This window comes from Urtica dioica, chromosome 10 (genome assembly GCF_054948205.1).
Source record: "Urtica dioica subsp. dioica isolate 48M chromosome 10, U.dioica_male_clone48M_v1_H2, whole genome shotgun sequence".
In the NCBI taxonomy this organism is placed as follows: domain Eukaryota; kingdom Viridiplantae; phylum Streptophyta; class Magnoliopsida; order Rosales; family Urticaceae; genus Urtica; species Urtica dioica.
In genome coordinates this window covers 1,864,612-1,878,011 of record NC_142765.1, presented here as the reverse complement: position 1 = coordinate 1,878,011, position 13,400 = coordinate 1,864,612, and the positions used below count along the sequence as shown (strand labels likewise).

General features: G+C 36.4%; 4 protein-coding genes across 11 annotated transcripts; 1 reads left to right on the top strand and 3 right to left on the bottom strand.

The window, feature by feature from the left end:
- Positions 1-148: 148 nt before the first annotated feature.
- LOC149382944 (S-adenosyl-L-methionine-dependent methyltransferases superfamily protein) lies at positions 149-3,664 on the bottom strand. Of its 7 annotated transcripts, none has more exons than XM_089629418.1 (9): positions 3,277-3,622; positions 2,411-2,634; positions 2,330-2,375; positions 2,185-2,204; positions 2,034-2,086; positions 1,886-1,916; positions 1,664-1,745; positions 786-863; positions 149-493 (listed from the first exon to the last, which is right to left on the bottom strand). In XM_089629418.1, exons 1-9 carry the CDS (start codon positions 3,458-3,460, stop codon positions 456-458), a joined length of 756 nt encoding a protein of 251 aa, XP_089485544.1. In that variant the 5' UTR covers positions 3,461-3,622; the 3' UTR covers positions 149-455. The 7 variants fall into 7 exon arrangements, 6 of the variants coding, with proteins under 6 accessions (XP_089485544.1, XP_089485542.1, XP_089485541.1 ...); XM_089629416.1 differs by having other exon boundaries at positions 649-863; positions 3,277-3,606; XM_089629415.1 differs by having other exon boundaries at positions 665-863; positions 3,277-3,599.
- A 297-nt stretch (positions 3,665-3,961) lies between these two features.
- On the top strand, positions 3,962-10,932 carry GLYI8 (Lactoylglutathione lyase / glyoxalase I family protein). The gene is made up of 2 exons (XM_089628427.1): positions 3,962-4,280; positions 10,500-10,932. The coding sequence occupies exons 1-2, from the start codon at positions 3,969-3,971 to the stop codon at positions 10,752-10,754; spliced, it is 567 nt and encodes a 188-aa protein (XP_089484553.1). The 5' UTR covers positions 3,962-3,968; the 3' UTR covers positions 10,755-10,932.
- Positions 5,181-8,801, bottom strand: LOC149382943 (protein FLOWERING LOCUS D-like). Its single transcript, XM_089628802.1, has 6 exons — positions 8,780-8,801; positions 8,608-8,624; positions 8,421-8,541; positions 7,140-7,217; positions 5,655-6,419; positions 5,181-5,516 (listed from the first exon to the last, which is right to left on the bottom strand). Exons 1-6 carry the CDS (start codon positions 8,799-8,801, stop codon positions 5,449-5,451), a joined length of 1,071 nt encoding a protein of 356 aa, XP_089484928.1. The 3' UTR covers positions 5,181-5,448.
- Positions 10,933-11,261: 329 nt separating the features above from the next.
- Positions 11,262-13,156, bottom strand: HYD1 (C-8,7 sterol isomerase). 2 transcript variants are annotated; one of them, XM_089628426.1, is made up of 5 exons: positions 13,017-13,156; positions 12,810-12,979; positions 12,577-12,726; positions 12,383-12,491; positions 11,262-11,897 (listed from the first exon to the last, which is right to left on the bottom strand). In XM_089628426.1, exons 2-5 carry the CDS (start codon positions 12,961-12,963, stop codon positions 11,609-11,611), a joined length of 702 nt encoding a protein of 233 aa, XP_089484552.1. In that variant the 5' UTR covers positions 12,964-12,979; positions 13,017-13,156; the 3' UTR covers positions 11,262-11,608. The 2 variants fall into 2 exon arrangements, with proteins under 2 accessions (XP_089484552.1, XP_089484551.1); XM_089628425.1 differs by having other exon boundaries at positions 12,810-13,156.
- Between the last annotated feature and the right edge of the window lie 244 nt (positions 13,157-13,400).

Sequence of the window (13,400 nt, the reverse complement as noted above, 5' to 3'; positions counted from 1 at the left end):
TTTGCTGCTAGTGGAGATTGAACTCACGAGCTCCATTTTGAAAGTGGTGTGAACTTATCAACTAGACTATGCTAAGAACCACTTTCCACAACGATTTATTAGACATTAATATATAGCGTTTTTTTTTCCCAACTAATCAACACATTAATCCAATAAATGACATTTTTATGCTTTCATTATGCGAAGTGAGAATAACTTCACGATGTGATTAACAAAGATGTCCAAAAGTATATGATTTTTCACAGCATCCACAACACGACAAACACATAGAGAGTCGAAGAAAAAATCGTCCTTGATCAGATCTCCAAACAAATAGAGCTCAAAAAAATCTTGTACGAGTAAAGGAACCAATGAAAAAGAATGAAGGCGGGGACTTAGAATCACTACAGCGTACCCGAAGAGTGTCGTATCTGAGCTTCCCTTTTTTCTCTTTATTTCCCAATCTAGATATGAAGCTACCGCAGGTGAATTATTGCACAAAGAGCCCTCTTATCTATTACAAACATCACAATATTTCTAAGTGTTAGCCTCGTTGTATGAGCAAGAATGGCAAAAAAAAAAAATGATCAATATGTGAGTCTTGAATCTTGCAAATCCAATACCCAATCCCAAACTGAGATAAAAAAAAATTAAAAAAAAGTGCGACACCGTACGCAATTATTACAAGAAGTTAGCGGTCAATGGATAGGACGGTGCTTCGCTTGGTTCCAAGTCATCCGACTTTCGACACACGTATATGAAATGCGATTCTGGGTCGGCCAAAACATAATCTGGCGGAAGCAAACCTGTCTCGGTAAGTGGAATCGGCTCCAAAAATGACTTTGGCGATGAAGTTCCAGCTTTTTTATCAAATCCAGGTCTAGCTGCAAGAATTAGTACGATTATCACCTGAGCAAATAGGCATGGCATGAAGAAACCACAAACCATTGATTTCGAGAGGAACCAATACAAGAGCAGTCGAGAGAAGATAATAGATAGGCACACCAATACTTGTTTCTCTCAACATTCTGAATTTTCAATGATTGTTCGACACAACTCGAAGTAGGAGATCGTAGCAAAGAGAAAGGCTTTTTGCCGCAAATAGTCTCTGAACTATTTTGACTGTGCTATACCTTTGTTTTGGAGCATTTTAGTCCCTAACCTATTGATTTAGTGCTCTTTTGGTTCTTTTCGAAAAGAGAGAAAAAATTGTTTATAAACCTCAACACCTAAACAACTTAAAACACATGTTTGAATCAAAATAAGTTGTTTATAATTTTAGGGTAAACAAATAAGTTAGTTTCCTTTATTAAATTAACGTGATATTTTAAGTTTTTTTTAGTATATTCCAAGTAGCTTATGTAAGAAATTTATTGAAGAAAAAAAAACAAAAAGAACTCAAAGAGCACTAAATTAATAGATTAGGAATCAAAATGCTCCAAAATGAAGGCTAGGGACCAAATTAGCACTATCCTATATATGGGAATATTTGCGCCGAAAAATCAACAAAAAAACTTGCAAATACTACTAGATATATGGTAGATAACGAGTTTGATAATGTTTTAGCAATTTTCAAGATATTGTAACGAGTGACTCACAACCATATTTAAAGATTCTACTATCAAGGAATAGAAAGAAGAAGAAAAAATAGAAAGAAAAAAAAAATGAAGTTAGAAAAACTTACGTATGATGTACAGCATAACGTTCCAACTGTATGCCGATTTGTTCAAGTGTGGCATTCTTACTTTTGGATTGCCGTATGTTATCTGTTAGATACCAATTTCGAAAGAGATAATAAGATATATTTTGCTCTTGGATAACACTGATCGAAAAAAAAATATAAAAAAGAAGAAGGAAAAATAATAGCTCGATATAATCAGCCTTGTCCAGTCGAGAGGCTAGTTACCAACATATAAGTTCCTCCGGGTTTAAGAACCCTGCACCAGAAATAAGCAAACCCTTCATAATTACACACAAGAAACCGAAACAGATAGTATATAAAAGTAAGCATAAAAAAGAGCATATGAAATGAAAACAAAATTCAAGATTACAACCTATTGACTTCGCCGAGCATCTGAGTGGCACTAAATGGAGCCTCGGTGCTGCACTATAACAAAAATAAAAAAATAAAATAAAAACAATTAGAGCATTCCCATCGAGATATGAATGAAGCGATAGAGGTTAACACCGGATAAAAAGGCGTACCATCAAAGAGTCAAGAGTCCCTAAAACAACGAGCCATTGAGATTGAGACAAAGTGTCGTACACGAAAACACAAATAAATTAGAATACAATATCGCAAACTTTGAACACATGAAATTAAAAATCTAATGATGGGTAAAGCCCGTACCTTTATCGAGGACGCAATCAAATGATTCATCCGAGAAGAAGCTCATGTCTCTCACATCCATTTGTATGTCTATGAATATCTATATAGGAAAGCCCCTGGATTTTTTTTAGTTTGTTTTCCCTTTGAGAAATCGAAGAGATTGCAATGTCTGGTCATAACATTTGTTATAATCTTATAATTCTTTAGGATACATTTCAATTGAGGAATGTGTTCGTGTTTCTTCTTCATCATGTCAATGGCAACCGCGGATATGTCGACATTGACTATGTCTTGAAATCCATCGGTGACCATGTCCTCGGACATAACTACACGAGCAACAAAACAGTTCATCAAAGCTGAGTCATTGACATGTCAAATGCTATAACTCTTAATTCATAATATGGTGAGTTTTCTCTGGTCATGATAACCCAATTTCCAGGTTGGCACATTGAACAATATAGAAGATAAAGCATCAATATCAGAAAAATTATGACCTAAAAAAAACATTCTTGTTCAGATTCAAGAAGATCAAACCAACTAACAAGGAAAATCACTGAAATCCAAAGAGTTTCTTTCACCGATCAAAATAAGATTAAAAAAAAAAAAAATCGATTCTAAGGAACCTCTAGATAATCGGAATGTTTCGAATCTCATCTCATCTCACAACGTCGAATAATTCTAATAAAGTCAACAACGAATACCTCAAGACTTTCCCTAATCAAAAGTCAAAACGGAATTAAAAAAAAAAAAAAAAGAATCTCTTCAGATTTCTTCTCAATCCAAATCCAACTTAGTCGCAGAAACCCGTTCATCCATCACAATCGAACAAAATCAATCCAATCCCAAATCCAAATCAAAAGCTCAATCAAACCAAATAAGAAGCGTATCACAAGGATTCACTCAAATCGACGTCGAATCTAGCACGAAGCACCAAAACAGTAAGAAATCGAGAGGTTGGAATCAAATACCGGCATTTCCACATCCGACCATGAGAACGCGAGAGGAGGTTTGAATGTGGTTTCGGACGAAGGGTCGGAGATCAGAGTAAGTCTGGTACCAATCGAACGAAGCCGATTCCTCAACGTACCGAGCGTTCCAGTAGCCTGGATCGCCATAGTTGTAGCTGTTGCAGCTCGAAGAGTCTCTCTCCATTCTCTCCGGTCCGGCGGAGAGAGAGAGAGTTGGTCACCTCGAAGCGTCTCTCTCCAATAGTCGTCGATAAAAAAAAAATTTAATCACAAAATTACAAAAATCATTGAAACTTCTAGCTATTCTTTAATTTTTTTTATAAAAAAAAAAAAAAAAAAACACACACACACACTATCTTACAAATCTATCGCTATTTAGCCATAAGATCCATTATAAAAGTGATAAATGTTTTGAAATCAAAATTTATACTGTTTTTATTATAGGATCATTTTATTCTATATTTATGGTGAAGCATACATTTTATTTATAATATTTTTTATAAAAGCAATACGGCAGAGCAACATTTTCAAGGTCATTCATATATTTGTCAGGACTATATAACACGTGTTGAATTCTTATGACGTCCACGTTTAACTCCAACCCTGTCCCCCACGTGATCAGCTATAGACACACCACCCCTATAAAACCTGCCATGCACCGATCGACTAAGAAGAGAAGAGAGAAGAGAGATATGGGAAACGCAGAGAAGGATAAGAAGGAAGTTGATATTGATAATGATGAGTCATCATCGTCGCCGCCTCTGATATCTTTGAACCACGTGTCTCGGCTGTGCCGGGATGTTAAGAAGTCGGAGGAGTTTTACACGAGAGTGCTGGGAATGGTTCCGATCGAGAGACCGCCGACTCTGGACCACTTCGACGGAGCTTGGCTCTTCAACTACGGAGTTGGGATTCACTTGGTTCAGTCCAGCCACGTCGGAGATAAAGGACTGCTCGGAGATCATGATCGCTTGGATCCCATGGACAACCACATCTCTTTTCAGGTACCGGAACAACGAACAGGATAACTTACAAGTTTGTTTAATTTTAATTATTTTTTAAGAATTTTAATTCTGTTATACAATCTAAAAAAACACAAAAATTGATAAATTCTCTTTCGTAAACAAAAATATATATTTTAAATAAAAGTTAACTAGAGAGAATGAGAAGCATGCTATTAACCACTAAGTCTAAAAAAAAAACTAAGTTTCGTTTTTTTCTCACACCCTGGATAACAATCTTGATTATATATAAACTAGGATGTAATACGTGCGAAACTGGTAAATTTATTTTAAAATAATGTTATGGGTTCTTAATACATCTTGTTAAAGAGTTTTACGAATATTCATCAAAGTAAAATTCAATTGAAAAATAATATGAAATTGTACTATATATGACCGTGCGATGTAACACGTGTGTAGCACATCGTAACTATAGATATTAATTTGTAAATTAACATAAAAAAACAATGTTATGGGGTTCTTAATATTTTTTGTTAAAGAGTTTTTTTTTAAGATTCATCAAGATAGATGTCAACTGAAAAACAAAATATGAAGTTAATATATCCGTGATTGTGGAAGTAAAATATTTCAGAATAATAATAGAAAAGGAAAAACTCGAATCGAAAAGAAAAACTTGATTCTGAATCTCCGTCCCTAGAGTTTTCGATCTTGGTCTATTTTTTTTTTAGCAAAGCCATATGAGCTTGACGGCCTCCACCATGCTGCTACACCAAAATGGTGCGAGAGCATGCTAAAACCTAATTAACAAATTAATGTCAAATTCTCAATGTCATTTTTGAAGGAATAGATCGTTTATAACATTTAACATCAATTAGAATGAAACAAAATAATGTAATTACAAAGAGGAGATCAAAAGAATTTCAAGCAAAAAGACTTCAAGCCGTCATCACCACATTCGTTAAAAAAAAAAAAAAAACACAAACAAGTTACTTAAACACACTTAAATAAATTTTTTTTATCAACTTCTATTACTTGGGCAAATTTGGCAGAATATCACAGTACAACCAAGGAGGAGTATATTCAATCCAGGTTACAAGGGAATTTAGCAAGCTTGTTAGCAGGTACATGTCACCTTCGGGGAATAAATACGAAGCTTAACTCGTCAAAATAGTGACGAAGGCTCTTGACTTCGTCAACCAGTATCCCCAGTTCAGTAATCGGAGATTGTGGTTGTTTGCAACTTCCTTGTCAAATTGCCAGCTTTAAGTTTTGATGTACCTTTGCAAAGAAAATAGCTTATTCAAATTCACAGAGAAGTGTAACAACTAAAATTGATTTAAAGGCAATAACAGAGTTTAGGGCCAACGAAGCCAAAATAGAGAAAGGTAGTGATTAGTTTCGAAACCAACTGCTCACCAGTCTTTAGGGCCAACGAAGTTGTAGAGGTCTTCCGATTTCCTCTCTGGGCTTTAATGGAGGCAATAACAGAATCAGCATTGGCCCCTAAACCTTTTCGCCCCACCAGTTTTACTCCAATTTTTTCAGTGAGGAAGTTCAATCTCATCTCATCGCCCCCTCTAACTTCTCTAAGCTCTAGGGCTTGCTGCCTCGACAACAAAGTGTAAACGTGCAGCCGTTGTTGCTGGTTGAAATGGGACTGAAGCTGCTGAAAAAGTAACTTGTTTGAATGTTGTTGGTCCGGATTCGAACCTTCGTGAGCTCTCTTTGGTGGCAATTCGTTGAATGTCACCCTTAAGATTGCTGTGGATTTCGGATCCGCATTCTTTCGACCGAAGATCACGGAAAAGCTCCCGAATTCCAGATCGGGCTCTCTAAACAAATCTGCGAGAAGAGAGGCACAAGCATGGGCATTTTTTAGCGGATTCCTGCCGATTTTGATCCTCAGCGATCGCGCGTTAGCATGTTGGGCCATATTTGCAGCTTCTCTGAGGCTGGTGAGAAAAGCGCCGTGCATTGTTGCAGGGTATCGCCGGGTAGTTGCTTCCCCAGCGAAGAACAACCTTCCATCTCCAACGCTTTCTGCTAAAATATCATAGTCATCTCCAGATGCCCCTACTGCAACATTGGAATATGAGCCTAGGCAAAAGGGATCGCTGCCCCATCGGGTACACACTGTTTGGATTGGCTCCGGGACATTTATTCCTTGTGGCTTATATATACCTGCGGACGCGCTCTCACATAAAATTACTCAAAATGTTGTAAAGAAGCTATACCCTAGTGTTTCTATGAAAGTCGCACTTTTCTATATCTTTTGTTTTGTGTAGAAAGCTCACCCTTGCTTGCAAGGGGAGAGAGAACCAAACCGCCAATTAACACTATGGGGATATAATCAGAACTCCTATTTATTTTCCAAAGGAATTCAAGGATTTAATCTGTAAAAGCAAGGGAAAATGGGGGTTCTTCGTTTCCAAGCGTGGGCGTACGTTCGAATCATCTTTGGCATGATTCTCGGCAGGACTCTATGGTTCTACGTCATGGACCGACTTGAAAAGAGCTACAATGTCTGGTTTATTCACTTATTTTTTTTCTCTTTTCAACTTTTTACTATATGTTTTTAAAGTTTCTGTTTCGAATTTCTTTCACATGATTTTTCATTATTTACATTCTACCTAAAATCATATTATTAAACTAAACATCAAAAGGCATTACCAATTCCATTTTCACACAAAATATGAAATCCTCACACTATCTACCAAAAACATTGGAAACGATTAGCTCTAATCAACTAACCCCAAAATGTATCTAAAGCCTAAGGTTTCGGAAACTTAATTCGTAATAAGAAATAAAAAAAAGGTGGATTAAATTGAGGAGATATATTACCGTTAGCCTTGTGGATTCGAAGGAACTTGCTTCCGGTGACACTTCTGACCTAAGCGGTACCGTGCGAGTCACGGAGAACCACTCTGATCTGCGACAGAGTCAGACCTTCTTCGCAAACTTGCATATGCTCTCTTCGACCTAATGCCCCAAACAAAGAACTCCTTACTGAAACCAAACACCACGAGTTCATATAATTACGTACACATTTCTCAGCTATATATATAGAGAGAGACACGAAACAAGGCTTTCTTACCTTGATACGCGACGAACTCTGGTGTGGTTACTCTTCTTCTCTGTTTAACCCCCTCACTCTCTTCTCGGCCGGTTCTCTTCTTTCTACTTTGTTGCTCTTCCTAGCGTTTTTTTTTCTACAATGGTCTCTAGAAAGAAGCGATTCCAAAAAAAAAAACGAGATTGAAACAATTCCATAAAAAAAATCTCAGCAAGAAGAGATGGCGTATTTTTTCTTTCTTTTCTTATTCAACAACTCCAGAAAAAAGAAAAGAGAATATCGCAGATTGAATTGCCAGACAGAAAAATCCCAAACCAGAGTCATTTGTCAAAATCGCGTCTTTGTATTTAACATAAACGACCAGCCCAAATGAAAGTACTCTTACAAAAAAAAAACGATTTCTGCAAAGCTTACCGATGCCTTTGCGAAGTTAAAAGCAGAACACGGATTTCAATCTAGAGTAGTGCAGCGAGTCCGCGATAGCCGATGTGCGATAATCGGAATAACTCTCAGACACGGTAATGAGGAAAATGGGATGGGGCGCAACTTTTTTCTTTCTTCTTTTCTTTTCCGCTTGTCTGCGTTTTTTTTTTTATTTGGTTTCTATTTGGGATACGGAGAAAAAAAAGACGACATTTCCACCAAGAAGAAATCGCTTCAGAGGTGGTAACTCCTCGTTCGCGTGTAAATTATTCAAAGCAGTTAAGCCAAAATAAAAAATAAAATAAAAAACAAAAAAACGCCCAACGTGGTTACTGAGCGTACAAAATACAAAACAAAAAAGAAAAATAAAAATAAAGCTCACGTGTCTTATTATAATTGGATAAAAACCTTATGAACAGTGATTTCGGATTCTGACTTATAATATTTTATATAGATATCAAAGAATTCAGGGTTTTAGGCATGCGCAAGAAAACATTAAACGACAATTCATTTTACAAAATAGAAAGAAAAAAAAATTGATTTGTCACCTGATGTTTTCAAAATAATGATTTCATAAGAGTCCCCTAGACTAAACTATTGAATCAATTTCAAAATCCGAGCTAAACCGCGAAATCAATCTAGATTTCATAATGAATCCCATAACCATAGAGAATAAAATTACAGACCTTTATATCGCTGATTATAGAATTTTGGACGGCACTTTTGAAGTTGGAGTTGGCGGAGCTTGACTGTACCGCAGGCAATCGACGCCCTCACCGGAGGCCACTTCGGCTTCACCAATAATGGCTTGCATTAAGGAATACCATATCAAGAATGAAAAGGAATAGTTTTATCAAGAATCGCCAAAAATACAAAATCAGAAGGCACAACTAAACAATTCCAGAATAAAAAAACCACACAATATTAGTCAAAAGTGTCATTCTCTACCTCCAAATTTAGCTATTGCAAGAGTACCAAGAATAACCTTAACCCTCTAAATCTGTCAAAGTGAAATGAAAATGAGTAAAACCCCGAAGAAACTTACGATCGAACATTATAGAAGCCATGCTTCAAATCAAACCAGATGTTCGAAATATATTATGAAACCAAACCAAAAAACGAGCAAAAAATCAAAGAGGGAGTGAACCAAATACTTGAATTGAGCAACAATTTTAAATCCTGATTCAGAGAAATAAAAAATAGAAAATATTCAAACCCTAAAAGAAAGAGATAAAACTTGCCGAACCAGATAATTTGATGGTCTTCATGAATTCATTTATTAACTCTTCTTATTGCCTTCAAAGTTCAAACCAGGTAAACTCGCCTATTTAATCAGTTTCAAAAAATAAAACTGACCTAATCAAGTCAATCATAAGATTTCTTATGATGAACTATAAACGTAGACACTGTTATGAACGAAGGAAAACTTAGATTCAATAACATGGATTCTTAAACAAACATAGAACTGAGAAAAAAAGACATATCTATTGGAAGAAATTGCCGGATTAAAGAATAAAATGAGGCATATATCAGATTTAAAAAAAAATTGTATGTTACTTCGATAGCTCTGTAATCAGGGGAATTAAAGAATGAAAATGCCAACGCAAGCACATGAATCGAGATCCAAAAAATTTACCACTCTTCAAAACCTGTCAAAAAATATAATATAAATCGCTTAGTATACGAACCGAACTTCAAAAGAATTCGCATATAAGGGAAAACATCAGTGCAAGAGAAGCTTGGACGAAATTACAGAGATATTCTTGAGCAGTCAAAACAGCCATATAAAAGCACAGATACTTCGCCCAAAACACAGAGCACAAAAAAATTAATGGGGACATGGAGCATAAAATCACTAATTGGTAGAGAAGAAATGTAAGGACCATTGATGGAAAAAATAAAAATAAAATCTTTACCGTTTTTCACCCACCATTTGCTTATCAAAATTCGACGATGGAGGCGCGAGAAGAGAAACGAAATTACAGAAACATGATCAGAGAAAAATCACTGATCGCATAATTTTTGCCATAAAAGGGAAAACATCAGTGTAAGAGAAGCTTGGATTCACATTCTTACGTGATTGCTCGGACGCCGTAGCTAGGTTAACGTTGGAGAATTTTGAAGCAGAAAGAGGAAATAAAAAATGAAGTGGAGATTAAATTAGGGAGAGAGAGTGAAGATCGACGGAAAATGGAACCCCATGATGGAGAAAGAGAGAAAAATACAGTTTTTTTTAAGGATACGAAAGGTTTTCAATTTGTTTGAGAAATAATTAGGATACGAAGAGTTGTTGCGGTTAAATGATGAAAAAAGCTATGACGTGTCATTATTTAATAGGTTAAAAGAGAGTGAATAGTCTATGAACAGTGATTTTGTTATTCTGACTTATAATATATTATAGATACGGTCAAGGTTTTTTTTTTTTTTTTTTTTTGAATGCTTCCATATCCGTTGGTTTCAGATGGAATACCTAATAAATATGTTGTCGTTTTTGACGACTCAAGTTTCGTTTTGAAGAATTAAGTGTCGTTTTCCAGACTTCAATGTCGTTTTTATAACGTTGTCGTTTCTGAAGATTTAACTGTCGTTTTTGAAGACGCGTATAGTTTTTTTGTTAAGTGTCGTTTTTGAAGACTTTAAGTGTCGTTTTTGAAGAATCAAGTGTCGTGTTTATTATGCTGTTGTTTCTAAAACGTACGTGTCGTTTTTGTTACCTTACCGTTTTTGGATTTAAGTGTCGTTTATAAGTGTCGTTTTTGTGGAAGTGTGCTGATATGGAGATGATAGAGGGGAGACTAAAAGAGCTGGGGATAAAGTACATAAAGAGGACGATGGAAGATGACGTCACGGCGATAGACCAGCTGTTCTTCAACGATCCAGACGGGTTCATGATCGAGATCTGCAACTGCGAGAATCTCAAGCTCGTCGTCCCCAACGGCTCCCGCGCCAAAATCAAACTCCCCGCCGGCCACCACAACCCACCTCTCCACCTCCACGCCAACAACAATTCGACTATCTAGCTAAATTTAAACCTTAAAAGAATATTGTTTGTTGTTTCATGTCACATGATTATCTTTTTCTTTTTTTTTTCTTTTTTTTTTTTGAAAAAAGAAACATGGGACTTTCTAGCTTAGCTTTTTATATTGTCGTTGCCCCTTTCAATATTTCAAAAGCAAGTAACCGATTCTGATCCCTCTATTATTGAATGGTCGGATTTAAGTCTCGAGGACAAAGTTACTCTCTTTTTCTGGAATCAATCCCACCACAAAACATTTCCAACAGCACCCAAAAGTTTCTTGGTTGTAATTTGAAAATAGTTCCATAGTCAAACCAAGACTTTAAAACTAGAAAGTCTTCTTGCTCAATATTTTCAAAACTTAGGAAACCAATTGGCAATTAGCCTCTTTATCCTCTTTGTGAGAAAATACTTCTATTAAACCAGAAAATTGAGAGAGAGAGAGAGAGAGAGAGAGAGAGTGAGAGTATTCCACTTGTAAACTTAAATAAGTTGTAAATCAAATAGAGACTTCAAACCAAAAAGTCTTCTTTTGGCTCAATATTTTCAAAAAGTAAGGAACCAATTCTAAGCCTCTTTGTAAGAAAATACCTTCTATAAAACCAAAAAATTGAGAGAGAGAGAGAGAGAGAGAGAGAGAGAGAGAGAGAGAGAGAGAGAGAGAGAGGCTAAATCTTCCCACTCACTCTCTCTTATTGAATCAACCCCCACAACAAAGACGACCACGCCACCAATAACACAAACACAACCAAAACTGTTCTCTCAAATTGTTACATGAAAATTGTCAAGTTTTTTAAATAAAAAAAAGAAAAAAAAGAAACAAAGCGATATGCTGCCATCTTTTTGTAAGGTTTGGGCTCAACGAGCTTTGGTCTTCTTCTTCTGAGTCTGGCTCTGGCTCTGGCTCTGAGAGGCCTCAACGGCGGAGCAGATCTTGTTCCAGCAACGGATGATAATGAGGCTCGGGATTATGATCCACCAAACGTTGGCGACCACATAGTAGGCATAGTAGTGGAAAGGCGTGGCAGCGAAATTGTCTCCGTCCAAGAACGCCGTTATGAAATACACGAACGTTCCGTAGAGCTGTCCCAGCGATATCGCAAACTGCAATATGTGCCTGTACGACTTCCTTGCCCCGATCGCGTATCTGTCAATAACAACGAATCGACAAGAGCTGACTTTAATATATTTGAACCTAGAGATTCTATTTGAATTTATCTTCCTTGAGGAACAAAATAAAATGATATAAATGATTTACTGTGTTTGAAAGTTGGAAAAAAAAAAAAAAGTTGAGAAAATAGACACATATACGTGGATATTTACTTCGATTATCATTATAAACTCACTATCTTCACAAACATTATATAGCGAATTTTATTTCACTCGAATTTTCCTTAGTTCCAAACGTTTTCTTGGTAGTAGATCTCACAAATCAGGAGGCATAATCAACTACAGAGCAGACTATAATGATGAGATCCCATTATATATGAACAGTGGATCCAGGTAGAATCAAATCATCTATGTGTTAATCACGTGTCATTTCTAATAAAAACCAAAAAAAAAATTCGAATCAGATTCTCTGACCTCTATTCTACTCAGTCGCCATTAAAGTAAAGTGTAAACCTTCCTTACATTGCTAGAAGGCAAGCCGGTCCTTCCAAAACAGCGGTGATTCCTTCGACGGCTACAATGTCCGAAGCCCTAGCCGCGTATCTCGAATCTCCTTTGCTGTACTCTTTCCCTGCAAAAAAAAAGGGAAAAAAAAACTCAATTGCCTAAATACAAAGATGAGGAATTGTCTTGGGCTCGAAGAACGAGAGACTCACAGACTTCGGCCAAGAAGAAAGCAGACTTGTCCTTGTAGAACTCCGGAGAGAAAGCGAAGTAGCCTTCGAGAATCATGTGAGTGAGTCCAGTGAAAGCCCACCAACACATCAACAATCTGTCCAGCTTCAACGTCTTCTTCGCCGATCTACCTGAATTCGTCGAAATCGGAAGTCAAATCGAGCTCCGAAATTGGGAATTGGTTTTTCGATCGAGAAGAGTTAAGGTTTTGTACCGGAGAAGATCCAGACGAGAGTGACGACGAGGAGAGAGACTCCGAGGTAGATTCCGACGATGGTGGATTGTTGAAGCGCGATCGGAACATAGCCGTCGAGCTTCAAGTCTTTCGGAACGTACGGGTGAGGGTAATCTGTGGACGAAGCTGCCATTTTTGCTTTCTTCTTTTTTTTTTTTTTTTTGATCGATATTTGCTTTCTTCTTTCGTTTCCGTGTGTGATCTCTGTATAATAAACGTCTGTGTGTGAACTGTCAAACTGTGTCTGTGTATATATATTTGAATCTTGTGATGCGACAAACATGTGAATATAATATTGTATTATATCTACATGATGAAGCCAGTACATCACAATTATTTTCCACCTAACAAAAAGATGGCAATTCATGCATTAAAGTTCAAAGGGATAACCTTTAATTGAAAATCAAAAGATTAAAATGATGAGAAATTAAAAGCAATAATATTATTTGTTTGACAATTATTAAAAATTAATCACAACTCAAATATTAACATATTTGTTACCAAATCGATCATGAATTAGTTGATTTCGTGACACATTTGATCTTGAATTGGTTTGATTTGGGGACACAT